This window comes from Malassezia japonica, chromosome 3, assembly GCF_029542785.1.
Source record: "Malassezia japonica chromosome 3, complete sequence".
In the NCBI taxonomy this organism is placed as follows: Eukaryota; Fungi; Basidiomycota; class Malasseziomycetes; order Malasseziales; family Malasseziaceae; genus Malassezia; species Malassezia japonica.
The window spans coordinates 366,065-390,146 of NC_083372.1; the positions used below are offsets into that span (position 1 = coordinate 366,065).

Genomic DNA, 24,082 nt, shown 5'->3' on the forward strand with positions numbered 1-24,082 from the left:
TCACGTGACACCTCCGCCGGCATGCTCGGTGGGGGGCTGTACCTGACGAATTTTGACTATGTGCTGGTGCGCCCGGGGCGCTTTGACCGCGCCGAGAGCGCGTTTGCATCGAGAAAGAGGCTTCCGATTGTCCCGGTGATCCGCGCGTTTGGCGCGACGCGGGGGGGGCAGCGCTGCTGCGTCCACGTCCACAACGTCTATCCGTACTGCTATGTGGAGTACACGCAGGCGCTCGTGCCGGACGTCGTCCTGCCGTACATCCAGCGCTTGGGGAACGAGCTGAACCGCGCATTCGCAGCGGCTGCGAATCAGCCGACACGCGAAATGCAGCTCGTCGCGGCGATTCACCTGTGCAAGGGGATGCCGTTTTATGGGTACACAGAAACGCCCCACTACTACCTCAAAATTTCGTACGTGGACCCGGCGCTGCGCATGCGCCTCGCATCCATCCTCGAGAGCGGACGGGTGATGGAGACCAAGTTTCAGCCGATCGAGGCACACGTGCAGTACCACCTCCAGTTTATGCTCGACTACAACTTGTCGGGGTGCGACTACATGGAACTCGACCAAATCTACTTTCGGGGGCCTTGGCCGCCGGAAGAGAGGGGGGGGTGGAACGAGGAATCGATTCCGCACGCTCAAAAAACCGACCTGCCTCGCGACACCTACTCGGAACTAGAAGGAGACGCCGAGGCACACCACATCGCCAACCGCCGCACGATGCGCGAGGCACACGGCAAGCCAGAAGCCAAAGACGAGCCGCTCGTGCCGAGCTTGCGTGGGCTCTGGGCGCAGGAACGCATGCGCAGGCAGCACGCCGGCCTCTCGCCGACGCCGGAACGCAGCGCCCCTCGTCCGCGCACGGACCCATCGGATACACCGTGGGTCGCTGCGGAGCGCCACGCCGCACAGCTCGCGGCGCGCATCGAGGAGGACGCCAAAGAGGAGGAAATTCCGGATCGGGGGATGGAAAAGTACGTCTTGGACGCATACCAAACCCCGGAGCTCTTTCACGCCCACGGATTGGAGCGCGTCGCGCCGCCCGACGCGTCGGGCACCTCGGCCAAGATCTTTGACCTGCAGCACGCACAGAGCCAGGGGTCGCAAGAGATGCCGACGCTGCGTACGGCGCCGTCGCAGTCGCTCGCGATCGAAACCTCCTTGTTCCTCAGCTCCTCGTCGCATTCGGAGCACGAGCCGAGCCCTACCGAAGCGCCGCCGCCGCGGGCGCCGCGCAAGCGAAAGAGGACACCACATGCTCCGCACAAAGCCCAAAAAGGGTGGTACGCGTACCGCACGCCTGCGCCGACCAAGCAAGAGGTCATGCGCTCGTTCGCCTTCTTCGGCCTCCCCGACGTGGAATATACGCCGTGCCACTTTTCGCGGGCATCCGACGTGCCTGCGCTGGCACGCGAGTACGCCAACAAAGCGTTCACGATCCCGTCATCCACACTCGCACACATGCCCCTTTTCCAGCACTGGCCGGAGCGCCGTGAGCGCAGCGCGGAGGGAGTGCACCCTATTCCGCACTGGCAAATCGCACACGCGCCGCCGAGCGCAGCAAGTGTCAAGGCGTGGCTCGCACACCACGAACCACAGCCGACGCCTGCCCCGCTTCCCAACTCGCAAATCCCACTACCGCGCATCTCCGAGTCGCAGACCAACACGCCAGTGCTCGACATTGGGCGCCAGCACATGACAACGCTCGCGCTCCAAGTCATCGTGCCGACGCGCGCCGACCTTGTCCCCGACGCGCGCCAGGATGCGATCGAGGCTGTCGTCTATACCCTGATGCAGGACGCGGAGCCTGACGCATCTGAGCCATATATCTACGAGACGGGGCTCGTGTACGTCTCTTCGCCTCGGCGTCTCGGCCTCGCTGGGGTTACGGTGCACTACGTCGATACCGAGCTCGAGCTGCTAAACATGCTCGTGGACATCGTGCGTGCGCTCGATCCGGAAATCCTCACAGCATACGATGTCCACCGGGAATCATGGGCGTACGTCGCGGAGCGCGCCAGTCTCTTTTACGAGTATGACCTGCTGGCCGAGCTGGGGCGGGCGCGCCGCAAAGCGGGGGGGTCGGCATCCGTCGACCAGTGGACCGTGACGCATGCCTCGGCGCTGCGCGTGCAAGGCCGACACGTCCTGAATGTCTGGCGCATGATGCAAGGCGAGGTGGCCCTGACGCAGTACACGCTTGAAAATGTCGTGTACCACATCCTCCATCGACGTATACCCCACTACGACCATGCCACGCTTACGGCCTGGCTCCGTTCCGAGCGTGCCTCGGACGTGGTCCGCACGCTGACTTACACGGTGCGCCGCGTGCGCTTCGCCCTCGAGCTCCTGGAAAAGTCTGAGCTGCTCTTTCGCACCGCCGAGTTTGCGCGCATGTACGGTATCGACTTTTTCTCGGTCCTCTCACGGGGCTCGCAGTTCCGCGTAGAGTCGGTGCTACTGCGCATTACCAAGCTGCAAAGCTATCTGCTCCCCTCGCCGAACCGCGAGCAGGTCGGCCAGCAAAATGCAGCCGAGTGTGTCCCGCTGGTGCTCGAGCCCCAGTCGGCCTTTTACCGCAGCCCACTGCTGGTGCTCGACTTCCAGTCGCTGTACCCCTCCATGATGATTGCGTATAATATCTGCTACTCGACGTGCCTCGGGCGACTGGTTCCGTTTCAGGGGACCTACAAGCTCGGTTTCATCGAGCACGCGCCGCCGCCCGGTGCAATGCGCCGCCTCGCGAACGACGTATACGTTCTTCCGAACGGTATCGTGATGGCTAAGCACAACGTACGCGAGAGTACGCTTGCCCGCATGCTCCGCGAAGTGCTCGAGACGCGCGTCATGGTGCGTACGGCAATGCGTGCACCGGGCGTAAACAAGGCCATGGCGCGCCGGTACCAGGCGCAGCAGTTATCTCTCAAGCTCCTGGCCAACGTCACGTACGGATACACCGGGGCGAGCGCCTCGGGGCGCATGCCGTGTGTCGAGATTGCCGATGCAATTGTACAGAGCGGACGCGAGACGCTCGAGCGTGCCATGAACCTCATCGAGCAGACGGAGGAGTGGGGCGGCGAGGTGGTCTATGGCGACACGGACAGTCTCTTTGTCTCGCTCCCCGGAAAAAGCAAAGAGCAGGCGTTTGCCATCGGCCGCGCCATCTCCGAGGCGGTGACCAAGATGAACCCTGAGCCAGTCAAGCTCAACTTTGAAAAGGTCTACCTGCCTTGTGTACTGGTCGCCAAGAAACGGTACGTCGGCTACAAGTTTGAGTCGCCGAGCCAGCTCCGCCCTGTGCTGGACGTCAAGGGACTCGAGATTATCCGCCGCGACGGATTCGTGGCTTTGCAGCGCATGCAAGAGGCATGCGTCCGCATCCTCTTTGATACCCAGGACCTGACACTGGTCAAGCAGTACTGCCAGCGGCAGTGGTCCAAAATCTACGCGGGCCTCGTCTCCCCGCTGCACCTCGTCACGGCCAAGGCCGTACGACTGGGATCGTACAGTGGTCCGAATCTCCCCCCAGGTGCTGCATTATCTGCGCGGGACCTGCTGCACGATGCCCAGCGCATTCCCCACTCCGGCGAGCGTATACCCTATCTCCTTCGCCATGGCCTGCCGAACACGAAGCTGTCCGACCTCGCTGTGTCGCCCCGTGCGGTGCTTTCCGATCCTGGTCTGCGTCTCTACGCCGATCACTACATCCGCAAGCTGCTCGTCCCTGCGCTGAGCCGCATCTTTAACTTGGTCGGCGTGGATGTGCAGACATGGGTCGACGAGATGCCGCGGTCGCGCACTGTGGTCTCGACGCGCGCCTTCTCCGTGGAGACCTGTGCAGTCTGTGGCCAGGCTACGGCGCAGTACCTGTGCCAGGACTGTACCCGGAATCCCGAGCAGACGCTGCACCGTGCCGCCTCGGAACTGAACGAAGCCGAGGCGCGGCAGGCCGCGATCCATACCCTGTGCACGTCCTGTGCCGACGATGGCTCGTGCGAGCGGCCGCCGTGTGTATCTCTCGACTGCCCCGTGTCCTATACCCGTACCAAGAACGACGCGGCGGTCCACGAGCGGAGCGCACGGCTTGCCCACGTCCTGGAAAATGTCGTTCATTATCCTAGTGAGGATCCATGGGTATGGTAGATTATCTATGGTATAGTTGAGATACCACGTAGCTCCTTCATGAAATGGGCAGATCGCCGCGCATCAGCTGACGAGCGGCTACAATGTTGCGTGCGAGCGTGGCGGTGTTGGCGTCGGCCACAATGACTTCCGGCGAAAAGTCCACATGGAAGGCAGACGAGATGCCGGTCGCAATATGCTGGACCTGGAGGTGGCTCCAGAGCGTCAGGTCATCGGGGTCCTCGGACTGGTACGGCGGCGTATCCTGCGAAGGCGAGTCGGCAAGCGCAAAGTGCACAATCTTGGTCAGCGACGCGTAGGTCTCCGAGAAGGAGTAGGGGTCCTTGGGCGTCTCGACGTAGATCTCAAACGGCTCGCTGCGCGCCAGCACATCGTGGCTTCCATCGTGGTGGTAGCGCAGCTCGTAACGGCCCGTGCGCCACGGCAGACGAGGGCCACGGAAGACGCTGATGCCTTCCACGTGGTCCAGCTCCTGGTTCACGTCCGAGACGCCTTCCGTGCCGAGCGGGCCACGCTCCTTGCCAGCATGCTCGTCGCCGACCCACTCCTGCTCGGCCAAACCGACCCACTTGCCACGGCTCGAGAGACGCGTGACAAGCAGGCCCGACTCTTCGCGGCCGCTCGGCTCGGCATCAAGCGAGTCGACCAGGTACATGCCAATCCAGTCGCGGCGCGAGTGGTTGCGTGCGGCCGTCCAGCGAGCCGAGATCGTCTCGCCGAGGTGGTAGCGCTTGGCCTGCGTGTTGGGCGAGTCGGCGACCATCACGCTGTACTTGGAGCGGTCGATGGTGCGGATCTCGTTGCCAGTGCGCATGTTGAAGAGCTTGTTGCGCTGGTCCAGGAAAATCGCCTGTGTGTTGTCGACGAAGCGCTCGACATTCGGGCGGCCCTGCGCGAAGATCTGATCGACAACGCTCTTGGCCTGGACTTGCGTGCGGCGCAGCGTCTCCTGCACATCGCGCACCTTGGGGTGCTGGTTTGCATTGCGGAAAAGAAAGGCGTTGCGACGCGCAATGTTCTTCATCTGCTTCGTCACACCCGAGTCTTCGCGCACCTCCTCACCGTACAGCTTGCGCATATGGGGCCCCTCGACGTAGCTCAGGAACCACCAGTGCGAAAGGTGCGAGAGGATCGCAATGCACGTCACCAGCGGGCTGCCGCTGATGAGCGCCATACCAAAGAAGGCGGCGCCACCCATGCTGCGTTCGGGGTTGTTCAGGAAGCGGTAGATACCCGTGTACGACAGACGGCGGGGGTAGTCGGCAATGAAAAAGTCGCCGTACAGCCAGCCAAATGGACCCAGGACGTGGTAGGAGGAGCGCGCGCTCCAGATGTGCAGCAGGATCAGCAGCACACCGAGCACATGGCGGAGCAGCGTCGTGCCGGCGGGCCACGCCTGGTCAACCGGCGCGTAACAGCGGAAGGCGAGCATCGCAAACGACAAGTACGTCATCACGAGACTCGTGTTGTAGATGACCTTCCACTGCTCAAACGCCTCGTACACCGCATCGCGCGCGTCGGAAAAGGGGTAAAACTTCAAAAAGTGGCGCACGATCCACTTGTCGCTCGACTGCGCGTTGAGCGCCGCACCGAGACCGAAGGAGTGGTAAATGCGCCAGGCCAGTGCATTGGTGCACAGCAAGACCACAAGCGTGCGGGGGCCCACATTGTAAAAGAGGAACGGAAGCGTAGCATACACCACGGCCACCACGAGCAAAAAGTCGGTAGCACGCAGCATATCCAGGCGTGAAAAGACGACGTTGTCATTGCGGAAGAGGCGGTGGTGCAGGTCGTGCGCAACGGTCTCGGGCGAGGGCGTCGTCCCGTCCGAGGACGCCGGCGTTTCCGACGACGAGTCTATCGCCGCCTTCTTCTGCGAGACGCGCGCCGCGATCGGGCGCTTCTCACCATAGACACGCTCCATGTGGGGGTTCTCGAACAGCACCAAGAAGAGCAGCTGCGAAGCGTGTGCAGCAAGCGACACAAAGAGCACCGTGTAGCTGCCGGTGAGCAGCGACAGGCCGTAGTAGCCCGCATAGCCAATGCTGTACATCGGATCCGGCGCAACCTCGTACACGCCGTCGAACACGAGGTTTTGCAGGCAGAGGAAGAAGCAGTCGCCCCAGTACCAGGCGTAGTCCTTCACCACACGGTGCGCATCGAGCTTGACCCAGATGTTGAACACGATGAGGAGCAGGCCGGTCGCCCAGCGCACGATAAACAGGAACCAGCCGAGACCACGCGTGCCGTGCATGTTGGACACGCCAAAGAAGAAGTAGGCCGTAAAGTCGTTCAACAGAATCACGTCAACCATCGAGCGGAATAAGAGCCATGTGTTGTACTCAATCGGCATTTCCTGCGTTAGTGGCACCACACACCTCAAACTTGTACTGCTTGCCCATCTTGGTCTGCAGCTGCTGCTGTATCCACGCACTGATGCGCGGCGAGCGCTTCGGGTCCATCCAGCCCTCGCGCTCCACCAGGCGGACGATCCAGCGCGTCGTGCTCTGCTGGACCAGCAGGTATCCCAGTCCGCCGTTGTACGAGATACGCCAAAATGCAAAGTAGAGCATAAAAAAGATCCGTGCGGTCGACCGCGACAAGGTGAAGAAGAGCACGACCTGGACCGTGAGCGAGACGATCGTCACATAGTCCAGCGGTGTCTTGGGAAGGTCCGGACGGAAGATGGAGCTAAGCATGTCCGGCGTCTCTTGGACATGGAACAGACGGCCGTCAGGCGTGCGGCCCAGCACGGCGCCCTTCTGCGACCCCGCCTTTTCCGGCTCCTGCGCCGGGGTAGGGGTCGAAGTACTAGTCGTGTTGCCCGTTGTGGTCTCCGAAGCACCTTGGCGCTGACGGAGACCCTCTAGGGAAGATGGGGTGTTCACGGCGGTACTATCCGCACTCATTACCGATTCTTCGGAGGTGGTTGAACAACGCCCAGCGAAAAGATCCCCCACACGACGAGCTGGTATTCCCTGCAGCTCGCCACGTGGCGATAAACCTACGCCGGATCGCTACGGATGTGGGGAATGCCGAAAGCGCCGAATGCCAGCAATGTCTAGGATTCTCAACTACGACTAGCACAGCCCGTCATCCTTGTACATAATTGCGGCAGACGCTTACTGCAGGATCTGCTTGTCGACGACCTTGCCGTCCGAGTCGATCTTGTAGACGATCGGGACACCGGTCGCGAGCTCCGTGTTGACGATCTGCTCACCGGTCATGTTCTCGAGAGCCATGATCACGGCGCGGAGCGAGTTGCCGTGGGCAGCAACAAGGACCGACTTGCCCTCCTGGACAGCGGGCTTGATGTGCTTCTCAAAGAAGGGAAGCACACGCTCAGCAGTAAGCTTCAGCGACTCGCCGCCCGGGGGGACGATGTCGTACGAGCGGCGCCAGGTGTGCACCTGCTCCTCACCGAACTTGGCACGAGCGTCGTCCTTGTTGAGGCCGGTGAGCTCACCGTAGTCGCGCTCGTTCAGGGCCTGGTCCTGGGTGACCGGGATGTTCTCCTGGCCGATGGCCTTGAGCTGGATACCCAGGGTCTTCTGGGCGCGCTGCAGAGCAGAGGTGAAGGCGAGGCTGCGACGTGTTAGTACGGTGCTCGCAAGAAGATACGTACTCAAAGTGAGTCTAGAAGCGCGGCAGGCAATGCCGTGTTAGTACATGCTTTCACAGTCACACAATACGTACGAGACCAGCCTTCTTGAGCTCCTCGGCACCCTTGAGGGCCTCCTGCTCACCCAGCTCGGTCAGGCTAGGGTCCCTCCAGCCGGTGAACTGCACGGTGAGTAGGCTGTCCAGCCCAGCGGGCGCGCACGTACGAGGTTCAGTTTGTTCCATTCGGACTGGCCGTGACGAGTGAGGACGAGAGTTCTAGCATGGTCAGCATTATTCTCCAAAGGGCGTCAAAAATGCCCTTACGTACCCAACCATGGTCTATGCGTGCGGGTAGAAAGATCCAGCGAGCTGTTACCCCGGCTTCAGGAGCGCCGGTACCACGTGGCGAGCCGGTCGGGCCATTACGGAAAGCCCATGTGCTTAGAACGACACGTGATATACTTGCCAAGCGGCGATTATCTGATAGCTGAAACCGAGCTTGGTCCTGCCCAGGGAAAATTGACTCGTCAACTCGGCGCAGACTTCGCAAAAGTTTGCGTCAATTGCGACGGTTCTATCTAGTTGAGTGCTCTGTCTCTCGATAGAACTTGGTCTAAGCTCTCTCTCGCAGCGTTGGAGCAAACGCGCCTAGCAATATGGCGCCTAGCTTGCAGGTGCAAGGGGTACGTGTGATGGCGTGCTGCTGTTCAAGGATGCTAACACTTTTTTTTAGGACAACTTCTCACAATTTACCGACGAGCGCGATACACTGGAGTTGGTAAAGAATTCTCGCCTATGCTTGCGCTTGCACGAATCGCTGCAGCCTGCTAAGCGACTGGAGAATGTGTCCTGGCGGCTCTGGCACAAGCGACATCGTGCCAACAAGGTACATGCTGTTGCCACACGACAGGCCACGAAGCAACTCAGGCAGAACACGGCGGCAGCTCAAGCATCCCTCTCTACGTCACTCATGTCTTCCAGTACGACCTTCCCCTCACAATCGGATGCCGGTTTGATACCATCAGCGGTCGACTACAATGCTCTCCCCATGCATCAGGGCATGACGTCTACTTCGTCCTTTATGCTAGGCGACACGAGCGGGCACCCCTGGTCCGGCATGTCGACCTTGCACGATACCAGGCAATTCTCTGGCGTCTTTAACAACGCCCAGCCACCCGAGCAGCATGTCTCGCCAGATATGCTTCAGCTCTTCCCAACCGTTGGCGAGAACCAAATGTGTGGCATGGAAGGCTGTACATACGTGGACAATGGCCACAGCTTGCTGAATGACGTGCTGGGCATTCCGCCAGCGGCACACGACCTGGAATCGGACCTGTCTATTTCGGCACCCGAGCCCAAGACCTCGGAACGCCACTCGCTCTCTCCCGAGCCGGAGCCTAAGCTGGAAGAGGGTGTTCTCTCTACACCCACCCAATCCAAGGCAGAGGCGTCGTTGTGTGCCTCGGACGTGTCCATTGACGCAACGCCTGGATCGTCCGGTACGCCCACCGAGGATATACCGACCTGCAGCAACTGTGGGACACACAGTACGCCTCTTTGGAGGCGCAATCACGACACGCTGCTCCTCTGCAATGCGTGTGGCTTGTACCTGAAAATCCACAAAACTCATCGCCCCTTGCTGTTGCGGCAGCGCCAGCAAATCTGCAATGCGTCGCGCAGTAATGGCAGCGATCGGAATTCGCGGACCCAGGAAGCAACGAGCTGTACCAATTGTGGAACACGCGTGACGCCGTTATGGCGCAAAGACGAGCACGGTGCTATGCTGTGTAATGCGTGTGGTTTGTACCTGAAACTCCACCGCGAGCACCGCCCTGCCCGCTATCGTGCGGACGTGATACGAAAACGGGCACGCTACGACCCCCGACAACGTGTCGGCCAAGACGACCTGCAGTCGTCGCCCGTGTCCGAACCTGTTTCTTCCAAAAACACGCCTGACAGCTCCGGGCATGCCGATCTGCCCACGAGTGCTCCTCTTTCGTCGCTGACAGACTGGTCGACGGGCTCTCCATCGATGCAGCTCTCACCTCCGCCTCTTCCGGAACCCGAGGCGTGCAGTTCAATGAGCGATGCGAGTCGCTTCCTGAACTCGTCCCAAGAGCCCCTCGGCGACCTTGCGGCGCTGGCGTGCTGCGGCAATGACTCGTGCACGGGCCCTGTGTTGGTAAACGACAAGGTTTCCCATTTCGGGGAGCAAGCGCAGGCCTATGGTATGAACGATCAGTCTAATGTAATGTTTGGCCTAGACTTTGGTATGGATGCGATGATGCGACCTCCCTATACCCAAAGCTCCAAATCTTCGCTATGGCCGGTGTATCAAGCACCCTCTGCACAGCAATTCTCGGACAGTGCGGACCCAGCCGTACCACTTCATCTTCGCTAAGCGGCCTTACACTCCGTAGCACATCTCTTATCTTTTATAGGCTACTTAATAATGGTCATGATGACGCGGACGTGCACGACAGACGACCGAGGGCGCGCGCACCCTGAGTCCACACAGTGCCACGGTCTTGGCCCACTGCGGAGTGAGCCAACGTTGCTCCACCCAATAGTCTCGGCACCCGCCGCCCAAGGTGAGCTATGCGTGCCGTTTGTCCGAGTCAGGAAATAAGGCCCTCCCCAGCGTTCCGCGGATGCACACTGAGCCGAGGCCCACAGGCATGCGACGCGGGGCATCCGCGACCTCCACCTAGGCACGCGTCGATGCCGCAGGTGTTGCATTGTTCTGCTGCATATCACGTGGCTTTTGCAGGGAAAATGGCAGGGAAATGCCGCGATGGCGGCCGCCATAGGCCAGTCGAGTGGCGCGGACTTATGCCGATGCCGAGTGCAACACTGAAACCGACGCGCGCCCGCGTGCCTGCTGGGCAAGCTTCACGTGGCGAGACGGGGATGTGAAGGCTGGCCTGGCGCGCTGGATTGTGGGCCGACCAAGAGGACTCGCGTACTTTCAGACCACCGCTGGAGAGCTACTAGTCGCGTCGGACAGCTTGGCTGTACAAAGGAAAAAAAACCTTTGTATTTGGGATTTCGTGTGTTGCACGCAGCTGCTGTGTGTTGCCACTGAGCATAGGCAGGCATGCCACGCATTCCCATTCGTGTCGAGCCCTACAGCTCACCCGCGAAACAGCATCGCCATTATAAGTGCAAGCGAGACCAAGTTCTACGCGCGCTCGGAAAAGCAGCCTACATCAATGGCAGCCAATTTGCTATTCTTCTCGTGTCGGCACGCGGCGACGTTGAGACGTACGCGAGCGATGCCTTCCAGGAAAGACTGGATGATTGGTTTATGAAAAGTGGGGTTGCAGACGAAGCGCGACAGCGCGCCCTGGACAATGTCCCTGATCACCGCGCTGCGCCACCGACACAACTCACTACTGACGATCTTCTAGACGACGTGCCAGAGTCGCCGAGCGGCGGCGCCACACCCTCCCTGCCAGGGATGCCCGACGACCCCTTCCTTGAGCCGTGGTCCAATCTGGCGGGAGGCGCAGATAAGGTGCCGCAGACGGACGAATGGTCGCGTCTTTTGAAACGCTCCGAGATCTCGGACGAGACCCAGAGCATTGGCGAAGGCAGCGCGAGCGCCGCTGGCTCGCCCCACGTGCCGCTGGTGCCCCAGATGTCGACGCCGGTGCAGTCGATGCGCCCCCGCGCCGGCAGTGTGGGCCGCGTCGCGGCCAACGCCCACCAGCCGCAACACGTCGTGGTGCTGCGGAACGAGGCGGAGCGTACCGCGTTTATGGAGATGCGATTTGGGCAGCTCCAGCAAGTGATGTGCAAAATGATTGCCAAGGAGTGGATCAAGGTCATCGAACCCAAAAAGCAGACGCGTTTCCCTTACAACAAAGGCGAAGAAGGCAAGCCGAGCTGGTGGCCGGCCGACGTCCGACACAAGGAGCCCGACCACCTGATGAAGCCCGAACGCCACGCGCTGCTGCTCGCGATGCTGCGCTCGAACCAGGCGCGTATTGCGCGCCTGCAGCTCGCGACGGCGGAAGTCGTCGTCCAGATCAAGTCGGGGCGCGTTAGTCTACTCATGGACATTTACCGCATCGCGCGTGAAGAGGAGCAGCTTCGCGACCAAGGAATGGACCTTGACACACCCATCACCGTCGGTGTCTCTTCGCTCGATGGCTGGGACAACAACGCGGGGTGCGTATCCGAACAAAAGGGCGAAGGAAGCACTCAAGGCACGCCTCGCGACGAGGCCGCGCCGGGCTCCGAGCCGATCGCCAAGCTGCTTGCGTCCCAACGCAAGCGAAGGCGCTACACTGCGACCGCGGAGCAAACGCCGGACCGCTCGGGTGCATCCATGGCGTGGACGCCACTGAGCGAGCAGTACGACCAGCACCAGGGCCTGCGTGCCGTTCCGCAGGTCTCGCCATCGCACCCCATGACGGGTGCGGTGCACATGCGCCCTATGCCACCAGTGGATGTGCAGCGAGCCCACGCTTTACCTTTTGACGCGTCAGACTTGTCCAACTACTCGCCGATGCATCCGCCCTCATCGTCAGGCCGTTCGGACGCGCCCCCCATGACGCCGGCCCATGGTGCAGCCATGGGCGGCGCTGCCCATGCGCCATTAGCACAGTCCCCGGAGCTGTCGCGCTCGGGGCTATTGTCTTATTCGCCTAGCGAACATGAATTGCATCGCAGCGCATCGACGGCGGTACCAGCGCACATTCCGCACGGTGTGACGCAGCCCATGAAGCCGACACGGTCGGCTCCTGCGCATATGCCCAACACACCGGAGGCCTGGCAAGTGCTGCAGTCGCAGCAAGGGGCGGGCTTCCGCATGGACCAACCGCAGCCAACCTCTATGGCATTGCAAGCACACGGTGATGGCGATCACCGTGTATCGTGGCCTTTCTCCTACTCGGTCTATCCACACGGCCCGCAGCATCCGGGCGCTTGGGCGATGCCCGAGACGCCCATGCACCGCCAGCACGTACCAAGCATGAGCATGAGCGTGGGGTCGTCGAGCGATGTCCGATTTTCACCTTCTTTTGACACCAGTTTCACCAGTAATTCCGGCCCGATGACACCCGGCAACATGATGCCTATGCAGCAAGTACATACGCACATGCCTGCGCCGGGTGGAAATGCGATGGCATTCCATGCACCGCACAAGTCGCCCGCGGTTCTCCCTGGCGAGCTGCCGCCGGTGGGCGTCGCGCCGTCCCATGATATGCCTCCCTTCGATGCTAAATTGGAGCCCAAGCCCAATGTCCGCTACAGCAACATGAGCGACTGGCCCTGCCAGTAAGCCACGCGTATTTTGCGCCCCATTCATTATCTCCAGAAGACCGCCCGTACATAATGTATACCCCCGTTGGTAGCTGTGCTCTACGGCTCGCCCCTCCTATTTCGGCAGACTTTTTGAATGTATCCAGTTCACACAGCGTACATCTGCGTCCACTGCCGACTAGTCTCGATCGCGCTGCGTCAGTAGATGCACATACCCTTTCTCGTTGGTCTTGTAGTGCTCCGCCACATCGTTCGCCAGAGGGTCGTCAGGATTCGGCGCTGAAAGCAGCGCCTGGATCGACAGAAGCACCGTGCGGATCTGCAGCGCAGGCGACCATTTGTCTGGGTCAATAGAATGCACCTACCCTTGAGGATATCGAGGCAGATACGCCCGAGTTTGTCTGCGTCAGCCGCGGCACGTACCAATGTTCGGGTGGTAGATCTTGGTGAGGAAGCGCACCTTGGGCGGCGCCATGGGATAGTCCTCGGGAAGGAAAAGCTCGAGCTTGAACGAGCCGCCTGCGTCAGTCAGGACACGCACCGTCAAACGGACTCTGCGATGGCCCTGAGATCACGACATCAAAATAGCGCAGATTATCCTCATGGGGCGTCGCCTGGATGCCCGGCGCCGGATCAGCGACGAGGCGCTCTGTCTCCTGCAATGTATGAGCACCGTAAACCTAGCAGCTTACCTTGATGATGCGCTTCGGCAGCGACATGGATCAACGTCAGGGTCTGCGCCGCCGATTCGTTCGGCGCGCCGTGCGGGGAGTGTCGAATCGTGGAACTACGCGAGTTTAGTTCCGCAAGTGTGGAGGCCGTGCCTGCGGGCCGAGCGCTGGGCACTCTGCCTTGCGCTTCGAGGGGGGAAGGAACGCGATGCCCTCGTCTTCCTTCACTTCGAGCGAAAAGTCGCTCATAAAGTCCGTGCTGACCTCGTCGTCGTGCAAGATTATCACGGCGACGCTCGCACGGATCTACGTTACGTACCCAACGCCCGACCGTTGGTACTACACAGGAATCGAAGGCGCACTGGCGTTCGTGCGCGATGCCGACGGCAACTTTGGGTTCCGTGTCGTGGACCTCAAGGACAATGGCAAGGTTATTTGGGACCACGAGCTGTATGACGACTTTTACTTTTACCAGGACAAGCCCTACTTTCACACTTTTGCAGGCGACGTACGTCTCTCTTCTCACCCAGGAATGCATGATCGGATTGTGCTACGCGGACGAGGCGGGCGCAGCGCAGCTGTACAAGAAACTCAACAACCGCGCAAAATACGGTACGTCGCCTTTCTCACCCAGCGAAATCATCCTCGAGCTCGTCCGGATTTGGCTTCGCGAAAAAGCTCACCAGCAAGCTCGACTGGTCCAAGAGCTCCAGCTCGGAAGAAAAGCGCGCTGCAAAGACCAGCACACCGACACAGCCGGTCCCCGATGAGCCCCAGTGGAACGGGCTCGTGGATCAGCTCGGAAGCATGGGCGTCTCGCAATCCGATATCCAAAACAACGAGGGATTCATCCGCGACTTTTTGGGACAGCGTGCCAACGGCGACGCACCGGGGCTCGCGCCGCCAGTGACAGAAACCTTTCCGACGCTGCGCAACCTTCCTCCGCCGGTGCCGTCCGTGCATGCAACGCCCCCGCCGCCTTCACCGGCGCCCAGTGCTCCGCCGATTCCCCAGCGCAACGTCTCGGACAGCGTGCCACCGCCCCCGGGACCACGGCCGCCGCGCAGCGTTCCTGCGCCCCCGCCGCGGTCGGGGGCAGGCGGAGGTGCGCCTCCGCCGGTGCCGCCTCCGCCGAGTACGCGCGCGGCCAAGGGAGGACCGCCGCCGGTCCCGTCGCGCTCGACGGCTGGACGTGCACCGCCGCCGGTTCCTCCGCCTCCCGTACGGGGCGGCGCGCCGCCGCCGCCTCCGCCTCCGCCGTCGGTGGGTGGGGGTGCGCCGCCTCCCCGCCCCCGCCGCCTGCGATGGGCGGTGGTGCACCCCGCCCCCGCCCCCGCCTCCTGCAATGGGTGGGGGTGCGCCCCCACCGCCGCCTGCGCCGCCGAGCGCTGCGCCGGCCTCGCTTCCTGCACCCCAAGAAGGACGCAATGCGCTGCTCGCCAGCATCCAGGGCAAGAGTGTCAGGGACCTCAAAAAGACCGAGACACACGATACGTCTTCCCCCAAGATCGGCAGCGGCTCGTCGAGTGCCGCGGCGGCTGCGCCGGCAGCGGGCGGCAACGACTTGGCCAGTGCGCTGGCCAGTGCGTTGAACCAACGCAAAGACAACATGGGTGGCTCGGACGACGAAGAAAGCGACGAGGATTGGTAGTCTATGTAATGTACTGCCTGAAACGATACTTGCCGGCGAGTCGTGCCCTCGTCGCGAAACAGCAGGGCCTCGCTTAAGGGCAAGTTCCCCGACGGAACAGACACCAGTTCGTGCCTCGTCCCTTTCCCCGTTCGCCCAAGTAGCTAAGGTGGAAAAGAGTTAATTGGCCGATACACTCCGCCATCGGCTTGAGCGGGCAGGAAGAAGATGGCAAATACAACTATTGACTAGAGCGGATCATAGCAAACATTCCATGCCTTGCGGCACAGCAACGTGTACTTGCAATTTTTGGACAGCTAGGCCGTCGCAATTTACTTCTTCTTGGAAGCCTTCTCGGCGGCCTTGGTGACCTTGCCGCTCTTGCCCGAGGTCTTCTCGACGCTCTTGATGACACCGACAGCGACAGTCTGGCGCATGTCACGGACGGCGAAACGACCAAGCGGGGGGTAGGTGTTGAAGGACTCAACGCACATGGGCTTGGTGGGGATCATCTCGACAATGGCAGCGTCACCCGACTTGACGAACTTGGGGTTCTCCTCCATGGTCTTACCCGAGCGACGGTCGATCTTCTCGAGGATGTGGTTGAAGCGGCAGGCAATGTGGGCCGTGTGGCAGTCAAGCACGGGCGAGTAACCGTTACCGATCTGACCGGGGTGGTTCATGACAATGACCTGGGCCTTGAACGAAGCGGCCTCCTGGGCGGGGTCGTTCTTCGAGTCCGAGGCAACGTTACCACGGCGAATGTCCTTGACCGACACGTTCTTGATGTTGAAGCCGACGTTGTCACCGGGGAGACCCTCGGGGAGCGACTCGTGGTGCATCTCGACCGACTTAACTTCGGTGGTCACGTTCGAGGGGGCGAAGGTGACAACCATACCGGGCTTGATCACACCGGTCTCGACACGGCCGACGGGGACAGTGCCGATACCACCGATCTTGTACACGTCCTGGAGGGGAAGACGGAGGGGCTTGTCGGTGGGGCGGGTAGGGGGCTCAATGGCGTCAATGGCGTCCAGAAGAGTCTTACCGGTGGCCTTGCCCGACTTGGTCTCCTTCTCCCATCCCTTGTACCAGGGCATGTTGGTGGTGGGCTCAATCATGTTGTCACCGTGCCAGCCCGAGATGGGGACAAAGGCAACAGCCTTGGGGTTGTAACCGACCTTCTTGATGAAGTTCGACACCTCACGGACAATCTCGTGGAAGCGCTCCTCCGAGTACTTGGTGGTGTCCATCTTGTTGACGGCAACGATCAGCTGACGCACACCGAGGGTGAACGAGAGCAGAGCGTGCTCACGGGTCTGACCGTCCTTCGAGATACCGGCCTCGAACTCACCAGTACCACCGGCAATGATGAGGATGGCGCAGTCGGCCTGCGAGGTACCAGTGATCATGTTCTTGATGAAGTCACGGTGACCGGGGGCGTCAATGACGGTGACGTTGTACTTGGGGGTCTCGAACTTCCAGAGCGCAATGTCGATGGTGATACCACGCTCACGCTCGGCCTTGAGCTTGTCAAGAACCCAGGCGTACTTGAACGAACCCTTACCGAGCTCGGCGGCCTCCTTCTCGAACTTCTCGACGGTACGCTTGTCGATACCACCGCACTTGTAGATCAAGTGACCAGTGGTGGTCGACTTACCGGAGTCGACGTGACCGATGACGACGAGGTTAACGTGCTGCTTCTCCTTTCCCATTGTAGCTGATGGATGTGGTGAGAAAAAAAGGTGGGTGAAAACTCTTCGTTCTTAAGTCTCAACGGGCTCACAACTCCTCGTGGCCTGCAGCCATTTTTCTTTTTTCACTGTACATTCGAATTTTCTCAGCCCTTCGGCCGTTGACACAGGCCGCTTCTGCTTCTCAGGGACCAATACCACGCCGCGATTGGACCTGATCGATGCTTGGTTGCGATCACCTGCAGCAAGCATCGCCCGTGTTGCGCTGGCACGCCGAAGAAGAAGTATAAACCCGCCAATCATAGGGCATGGAATAGCGTGGGTAAAACCCCGTGCACTTCTATATTGTCACGTGAATCTTCGGCGTGACGTCCACGTGCCTCCACAGGATCGCCTAGCTTCCTCCACTTGGTCGTGGCACGGACGGGGGATGCTGCCGACACGCTCAGGCGCGCCGTTCGCGCCGCAGGGAATGCGAGGGGGACAAAATTACGCACAGCAATGGACCGGGAATGGAATGGCACCACCTCCCGGCTTTGGCGCGCCGTTTGGGGCGCCAGGACCGATGCACGCGCCGGGCATGCCCATGGCGCACGGCGCACCTCCGATGATGCAAGGCGTCCCGCCGCCGATCGCGGCAATGCGGCGCCCAGACGGTGCGCCCCAGGCCGTGTCGATCCAGCAGCCGACGCTCGTGAGCTCGTTCTCGTACGATGAAAGCAAGACGCTGTGCTTTGACGATCGCTCCAAACGGTACTATCACGCGCCGCCCACGCAACAGAACCACGGCAATGGCTCGGGAGCAGCTGCGGACCTCAACTATGGCTTTGAGTCGTTTCACGAAAAGGTGAGTATTTGTTTGTTTATTTGGCTCTAACGCAGCCGCATGTTCCTGATCCACTCGACTCGGTCTTGTATACGCTTATGCATCGCGCATCGCAGCCGACGCCTCCGCCTCCAGTGCACGGCGCTGCGCAGGTCCCTGCCGAGGCGCTCGAAGCGGAATTGCTACGCACCAACGTCATTACCTGGCGCGGTATCCTGACCAAGCTGTGCACTGCATGGGCATGCCATGTCCAGGCGCCGCCCATGTTCCGCGAAGGCTTTGAGCTGAATGTTATGATGCTTGGCGATACACTCATTATCGAAGAGACGCCGCCCGACATGCACCAGCTTGCGGCGCTCGCACAGCAGTCCAAGCCCCGCAAGCTGCAAAAAGCAACCTACTATGGCTACAACTTTGAGTCGTTCTGTACGGCCAATACCCCCGACGGCCCATCCGCGCCGAACGGATGGGGTGGTCCTGTGAATACAAACGAGCAGTGGTGTCATATTGTCAAGACACGGCTCGGTGATACCCGTGTGATGATTGGCGGCGAAGTCGACTGTGTCGAGTCGCCGAACCATGGTGCGCCCGAGACGGTGGTCGAGCTAAAGACCAACATGCAGCCCCGCAACGAGCAGGACCAGCTGAAGCTTCAGGTCAAGATGCTGCGTATGTACATGCAGTCCTTTTTGCTCGGCGTCCAGTCGATTGTCGTTGGCTTCCGCGACCACAAAGGCACGCTGCTCTCCCACGAGCAGTACCGCACGACTGACCTTCCCCGCATGGTGCGCGGCAAGCCCGGGCAGTGGAATGCGCACCACAATCTGTCGTTTGGTGCACAGGTTCTCGAGTGGCTGCGCAAAGAGGTCGGGCGCGAGATGGAGCGCTGGAGCTTCCATGTTGCGCAGAGCCTCAAACAGAACGAGGCGGTGCGTGGCCCCTATCCCTGGCGCGTGCATCGCACGACCCAGTCGTTCTTGGGCCACCTGCCGCTGCCCTCGGTTGAGGACGCAGAGATGGACTACCCCGTGTACCGCGTGAGTTTCCAGCCGCCGTTCCAGCAGGTCACGCTGCGGTACGTGCCGCCTGCCGAGCTGCAGCGCGACGGCCGCCGCGCGCACCGATGTGGGCTCGTCCCCTCGGCGTTCTACCGCTGGGCGACGAGTCCGATGCCCACTGTATGATAGTCTTGACAAACTTGTGTACACTATGTAGACGGAGGGTGCTCCGGCGAGGCCTTGGCCGTGCTCGACCCCGGCGGAGCGAGTTGGCAGCACGTTGCGTCGCGGCACTCTTCGCCGTCGCACGCAAGCAGGCACGCAGGGTCGCCCTGCGACAACTCGTTTTCGACCAGGTTGCCGTCGGCGGTGAGTAGGCGTCCTTGCGCGTCGGTCTTGTTGCGGACCTCGACGCCGCTGAGGCGCGCGGCCTCCTTCAAACCGCCCGACACAAACTCGGGCTGGATCGTGGAAGAGTGGATGCCCCAGAGGTGCAGAGCGCGGCGCACCTGGTTCGCAATCTCCATGTAGCGTGCTGTCTGCTCGCTCGAGCAGTCGACGAGGATGTGCAGGCTCGCGACAATCTTGGACTCGTTCAGCTGCCAGACGTGCAGGTCGTGCAGGCTCAGCACGCCGTCGATGCGGAGCACCGATTCGCGCACGCCGTCGAGCGACACCGAGGTCGGCACGCCCTGGAGCAGGATAAACGACGCAGACTTGACCAAGGGAAGCGCCGAGTGGAAGATGATGATCGCAATCACCAATGAGATCGTGGGGTCGACGTAGAAGCGCCACGAGTAGTCTGTGAACCAGATAAAGAGGCCGGTGAGGATCACACCGACGTTGCCGACCGCGTCACCGAGCACATGCAAAAAGACGCCAGTCATGTTCATGTTCTCGTGCGAGTGGCCCGACGAGCCCGTTGCCTGGCGGTGGCGGCGCACCGCCGCCGACGTCTCTTCCTCGTGATCGTGGTCGTGATCGTGGTCGTGGTCGTGCGTTTGTGCCGCGCCATAGTGCGCAGTCTGCTTGCCACGCAGCAAACTCTGCTGCTCGCCGTTCTTGGACGAGGAGTCGTAGCCAAGCGACTGGGCTTTGTTCATGATAAAGGCGCGCGCACGCGCGGGGTGGCTGACGAGTTCGTTGATGTTGTTCTGCATCCGCTCCTCGGCCGCCTCCTCGTCGCCGTGGCCATGGTCGTGCGCGCCGGCGTTCTCCTCGTCGTGTTCGTGCGTATGAGCGTGTTCGTGGCCGTGGCTGTGGCCGGCGTGGGGATGGCCGTGGCCGTGGAAGAGGCAGAGGCCGATCAGGTTCGACGTGAGGCCGAGCGAGCCGACAATCACAATCAGCTTGGGGTTCGACACCTCGGGGACCTTGACGAAGCGCTCGAGAGCCTCCATAAAGATGCTAAAGCACAGCGCAAGGAGGAACACGCCGTTGAAGAGCGCGCCGAGGATCTCGGCACGCTGCCAGCCGTACGAGAACAGGGGGTGCTTGTCGTTTTTGTTCACGAGCTGCGTCAGTAAAAATACGTACACGGACCGCGTACAGCGCGACGATCAGCGACATCACGTCGTTCAGCATGTGGAAACTGTCCGCGACGAGCGCCAGCGAGCCGACGGCATAGCCTGCGTAAGCACAGAGCACGTACCGCTAATAATCTCTACAAAGAAAAACAACGTATCAATCGCAAGAAGAATCAAAATGCGCGTCTCATTGCCCAGCGAACCGCCCATCCTGCGCCAGACCAAAATGGAGTATCGCGCACGCCAAGCGGAAAAAGTCCGAACGGGTGGAGAACTGTGGAGGTTTCTCGCTTGCGGGCGGCGCCGAACGGCGGCGAGCGCCGGCGCTCGCCCAACCCCCCCTCTTCCCTAGCTCAGATGCGGCAGACCGCACGTAGCACACGGCACACGGCATGCAGTGCCTACGATGCAGCACACAGCACAATACCCGACGTATACAATACACTCTACATTCTATCATGTTTGCCCACCAGGTGACAAGTTCTGCTACCGTGGCGCTTTTCAGCGCAAGCAGACCTGCCAAAGAGTGGACGCTTGATCTCGGACGCCAATGTTGAGCTATTCCGCCACGATCGGCAGGCAGTTCATGAGGATGGCGTCCTTGCTCGTTAAACAATAAGGAGGCTTTTTGCGCGCGCGCTGCGGTAGGGCCTTTTGCACGTGACAAAAGTGTACCGCGGCGATGCACAGACGCTGCTCGGCGATGGCGCACGACGCGTCCGGCGCAGCTTCCGGCGCGGCCTCTGCCGAGGTCGCACGCCGTGGCTTTAGCGTCGATGCAGGGCGTGCGCAGACGCAGGCCGCTGGGATGAAGGCGTCGTTTGAAGATGTCGTGCGCCAGACAGGCTGGCTCTTGCACCTCCGTGCGCAGCTCGCGCGCCAGGGCCAAGGCGCGCGCGAGCCGCTGCCGATGTTATACCCCCTTGCGCGTGTGTGCAAGTCATACCTTGAACATGCAGTAGCGCTGCGTGATCACCTCGTACGTCGTCGTGCTGACCCAGCTCTGTGCACAGGCGCATCTCGAGCGTGCACTCGAAAAACAGGACGGCAAGGACGAGCTCGTGGCGCCCGACTCGTCGCTCGCGCAGCTTGATCCCGAGCTGTACCGTGTAATTTCCGCGATGCCGCTCGACTGGAGCGGCGAGAATGCGGAGAGCACCGACTTTGGGGTGCTGCCCAACATGACGGCGCTGCCGGAACTTGCGAGCACCACCGCGGCGGCCAACGCGCCGCCCGGCGCTGACGCGTCGAGTGCCATTGCCATCGATAGCGACGACGAAGAGCCGACGTCTGCCCGCCGCAGCGGCGATGCGCTCGCGAACGATCAGCCGACAAAGCGGCGCAAGGTCGAAGGGAGCGATGCGCCGGATATCATGTCCATGTTCTTTGCGGAGAACATGGCGGGCGACAAGAAAGCCGAGGCGGCGCCCGAGGCGCCCGCGTCTGCGAGCACGGACGCGTCCGGCCTCGACCAGCTGATCGCCGACAACATGTCGGACCTATCGTGGCTCGACTTTTCCTCGCTCGGCAACCACGCCGGCGAGGACAGCCAGTTTGCGGGCCTCATGGGCGATAGCGCCGAATTTAGCGGGCTCTCTTCGCTCGATTTTCCTACGCAAGACGAAAAGAAGCCTAGCTAAGCTGTGCCAGCAGATCCTGCTGGAGGCACCGCAGCAGCGCCGCGCTCGGGCTCGGCGTGCCCGACGACGGCGCGCCGCGGCGTCCGTCGCGCGGTCGGCTCTGGGCCGTGCGGAGGATTGCGGCGCAGGCCGGTGCGTCGTTGCCCAGCAGCGCGTTCAGGTCCATTTCCTGGATGATGCGCATCACTGTCTGCGTGCTCGGCGGCTTGTTGGCCGTGCGCGAAAAGAAGTACGACGCGCCCGACGGCCGCTCGCGCCACGCGGCGATCTTGGCGTCGATCGCGTGCAGAATGTCCTGGAGGAGCGCCCAGTGCACGTTGACCTTGCCGCGGCGGGGAGGCAGCAGCCCCGCGACCTTTTGGAGGGCCTCGGCGTTGCGAGCCAGCTCGTAGACGAGCAGGTGCGTCTCGGCAGGCGTCTGCAAAAAGCGGTCCGAGTACACGAGCGCCACTGCAAGCGTCTCGAGGAGCGACGTGGCGACGAGCTGCACGTCGCTCCCGACCAGCTCCTCGTGCCGCTGGGCAAGGAACGAGGCGACGCCGAGCATTGCACGCCACAGCTCGAGCCAGTCGTACTCGAGCAGGACGTGCTGCTGCGCACAGAGCATCGCGGTGCGCTGGACGGCCGTCAGCGCGGTGACAAACGCCGGCGCGTCGAGCCGCTTGCTGCGGTTGTACTTGAAAAAGAGCGCAGCATTGTCGAGGACAAGCACGACGAGCCGCCGCCGCCGCTTTGTCCCGTCCTGGGGCGGAAGAGGGAGCGGATTCGCTTTCTGGCGGCACAAGTCCACGCGGTCGACGAGCACGCCGGGATCGGCCTTGCCGCGCTCGACCGCGTCCTCGTTGCGCTGCACCTCGTCGCAGAGGAGGCGCTCGCGCACCGCCGCATTCTCCGTGCCGTCCGCGGGCCCAAGGAAAGCGACAATGATCTGCAGGACGGTGTGCGCATAGGTCGACGCCCGCGCACTGCTCGACGCATGCGTCAGTACATAGGACGCGAGCGAAAAGAAGGTCACGACCAGCGGCTCGCCAGTCGGCGGCGCAAGCATCCCGAGCACAAACGCGTCCGAGGTGTGCACCAGCAGCCAGACGCACAGAAGGAAGAGCGCGCGGGGCGGCGGCAGCGGCCGCGGCGCCTCGTCTTGCTCGGCGGCGCCCCACAGGAGCCAGGCACTCGACGGCGCCGCGCGCGCCTCGGGCGCCGCGCGGTACATGTCCAAGGTGCGCGCAAACTGCACCGAGAGCGCGTGCGCAATACGCGCCATATCGACCGAGTCGGCATAGTCGCGCAGCTTGCGGTGGTACGGCTGGAAGCCCGCGTTGCTCATGACCGCCGACGACACGGGATCGAGCGTGAGGCCCGTCGCGTTCGCGACGCCGTGCGTCTGCCCGGCGGTCGACAAGAGGCTCACCAGCAGCGCCGTCTCGGAAATCACGTCGACCGAGGTATTAGTGTGGACGACGTGCATCGCGCTCGAAAAGAGGTCGCGGTGCAGAAAGTAGGTCGCGAGCGACGTGTTGCCCATGTACGCAATGCACACTAGCGCGAGCTGCACCGTGTGCGGCTGGAGCGCGCTTCCGCCCTGCGGCGCCTCGCGCAGCGCGTCGTCGATTGCCGCGACCAGCGCATAGAACATTTCGTCCGCGTCCGACATGCGGCCGGCCAGCAGCGTAATCACGTCGAGCGTGTAGTTGGTATAGGCTTTCGGCAGCAGCGCACACGCGAGCGCGAGCAGCGTCTCGAGCGCGTTGGCGCGGCGCAGCTCGTCGTCCTTGTCCTCGGCAAATGTGCGCAGCGCCTCTTTCCAGAGCCCCGTGATGTTTTCGCGCGCAAGCGCCGCGCGCTCGTCGAGCAGATCCGCCGGGGCGACGAGCGCAAGCACCGCGTCGCGCTCCACCGGGAGGCACAGCAGGTCCATGTAGAACTGCGTGCGCGGCGCGGCGTTCGCCTTGCCCATCGCCTTGGCGCTCACGCCGCGCGCATCCGACGCGTCCCAGGGCTGCTCGCCGGCCAACAGCCGCTCGTAGCACGCCCGGAATTTCGTCTTGGGCCGCATTCGTCGACGAATGTGGAGAAAGAGTCC

General features: G+C 61.8%; 11 protein-coding genes across 11 annotated transcripts; 6 read left to right on the plus strand and 5 right to left on the minus strand.

The window, feature by feature from the left end:
- Positions 1-21: 21 nt before the first annotated feature.
- REV3 (DNA-directed DNA polymerase) lies at positions 22-4,143 on the plus strand (the record flags this gene model as incomplete). Its single annotated transcript, XM_060265981.1, has 1 exon — positions 22-4,143. The coding sequence occupies one exon, from the start codon at positions 22-24 to the stop codon at positions 4,141-4,143; it is 4,122 nt and encodes a 1,373-aa protein (XP_060121964.1).
- Positions 4,144-4,180: 37 nt separating this feature from the next.
- Positions 4,181-8,082, minus strand: CHO2 (phosphatidylethanolamine N-methyltransferase; the record flags this gene model as incomplete). Its single annotated transcript, XM_060265982.1, has 6 exons — positions 4,181-6,499; positions 6,522-6,954; positions 7,270-7,728; positions 7,769-7,779; positions 7,840-7,942; positions 8,075-8,082. The coding sequence occupies 6 exons, from the start codon at positions 8,080-8,082 to the stop codon at positions 4,181-4,183; spliced, it is 3,333 nt and encodes a 1,110-aa protein (XP_060121965.1).
- Positions 8,083-8,827: 745 nt separating this feature from the next.
- Positions 8,828-9,537, plus strand: MJAP1_002039 (uncharacterized protein; the record flags this gene model as incomplete). The annotated part of the gene is made up of 2 exons (XM_060265983.1): positions 8,828-9,158; positions 9,518-9,537. The coding sequence occupies 2 exons, from the start codon at positions 8,828-8,830 to the stop codon at positions 9,535-9,537; spliced, it is 351 nt and encodes a 116-aa protein (XP_060121966.1).
- Positions 9,538-11,206: 1,669 nt separating this feature from the next.
- On the plus strand, positions 11,207-12,231 carry MJAP1_002040 (uncharacterized protein; the record flags this gene model as incomplete). The annotated part of the gene is made up of 2 exons (XM_060265984.1): positions 11,207-12,167; positions 12,209-12,231. 2 exons carry the CDS (start codon positions 11,207-11,209, stop codon positions 12,229-12,231), a joined length of 984 nt encoding a protein of 327 aa, XP_060121967.1.
- A 930-nt stretch (positions 12,232-13,161) lies between these two features.
- On the minus strand, positions 13,162-13,733 carry UBE2N (E2 ubiquitin-conjugating enzyme; the record flags this gene model as incomplete). The annotated part of the gene is made up of 6 exons (XM_060265985.1): positions 13,162-13,207; positions 13,230-13,356; positions 13,380-13,415; positions 13,438-13,533; positions 13,556-13,670; positions 13,707-13,733. 6 exons carry the CDS (start codon positions 13,731-13,733, stop codon positions 13,162-13,164), a joined length of 447 nt encoding a protein of 148 aa, XP_060121968.1.
- A 160-nt stretch (positions 13,734-13,893) lies between these two features.
- Positions 13,894-15,336, plus strand: MJAP1_002042 (uncharacterized protein; the record flags this gene model as incomplete). Its single annotated transcript, XM_060265986.1, has 4 exons — positions 13,894-14,193; positions 14,216-14,297; positions 14,320-14,958; positions 15,104-15,336. The coding sequence occupies 4 exons, from the start codon at positions 13,894-13,896 to the stop codon at positions 15,334-15,336; spliced, it is 1,254 nt and encodes a 417-aa protein (XP_060121969.1).
- A 311-nt stretch (positions 15,337-15,647) lies between these two features.
- On the minus strand, positions 15,648-17,030 carry TEF1 (translation elongation factor EF-1 alpha; the record flags this gene model as incomplete). Its single annotated transcript, XM_060265987.1, has 1 exon — positions 15,648-17,030. One exon carries the CDS (start codon positions 17,028-17,030, stop codon positions 15,648-15,650), a length of 1,383 nt encoding a protein of 460 aa, XP_060121970.1.
- Positions 17,031-17,574: 544 nt separating this feature from the next.
- Positions 17,575-19,019, plus strand: RAI1 (decapping endonuclease targeting mRNA; the record flags this gene model as incomplete). Its single annotated transcript, XM_060265988.1, has 2 exons — positions 17,575-17,856; positions 17,988-19,019. 2 exons carry the CDS (start codon positions 17,575-17,577, stop codon positions 19,017-19,019), a joined length of 1,314 nt encoding a protein of 437 aa, XP_060121971.1.
- A 23-nt stretch (positions 19,020-19,042) lies between these two features.
- Positions 19,043-20,569, minus strand: MJAP1_002045 (uncharacterized protein; the record flags this gene model as incomplete). Its single annotated transcript, XM_060265989.1, has 3 exons — positions 19,043-20,347; positions 20,370-20,461; positions 20,485-20,569. 3 exons carry the CDS (start codon positions 20,567-20,569, stop codon positions 19,043-19,045), a joined length of 1,482 nt encoding a protein of 493 aa, XP_060121972.1.
- Positions 20,570-21,062: 493 nt separating this feature from the next.
- MJAP1_002046 (uncharacterized protein) lies at positions 21,063-21,947 on the plus strand (the record flags this gene model as incomplete). The annotated part of the gene is made up of 3 exons (XM_060265990.1): positions 21,063-21,338; positions 21,361-21,915; positions 21,936-21,947. 3 exons carry the CDS (start codon positions 21,063-21,065, stop codon positions 21,945-21,947), a joined length of 843 nt encoding a protein of 280 aa, XP_060121973.1.
- A 44-nt stretch (positions 21,948-21,991) lies between these two features.
- On the minus strand, positions 21,992-24,055 carry MJAP1_002047 (uncharacterized protein; the record flags this gene model as incomplete). Its single annotated transcript, XM_060265991.1, has 1 exon — positions 21,992-24,055. One exon carries the CDS (start codon positions 24,053-24,055, stop codon positions 21,992-21,994), a length of 2,064 nt encoding a protein of 687 aa, XP_060121974.1.
- Between the last annotated feature and the right edge of the window lie 27 nt (positions 24,056-24,082).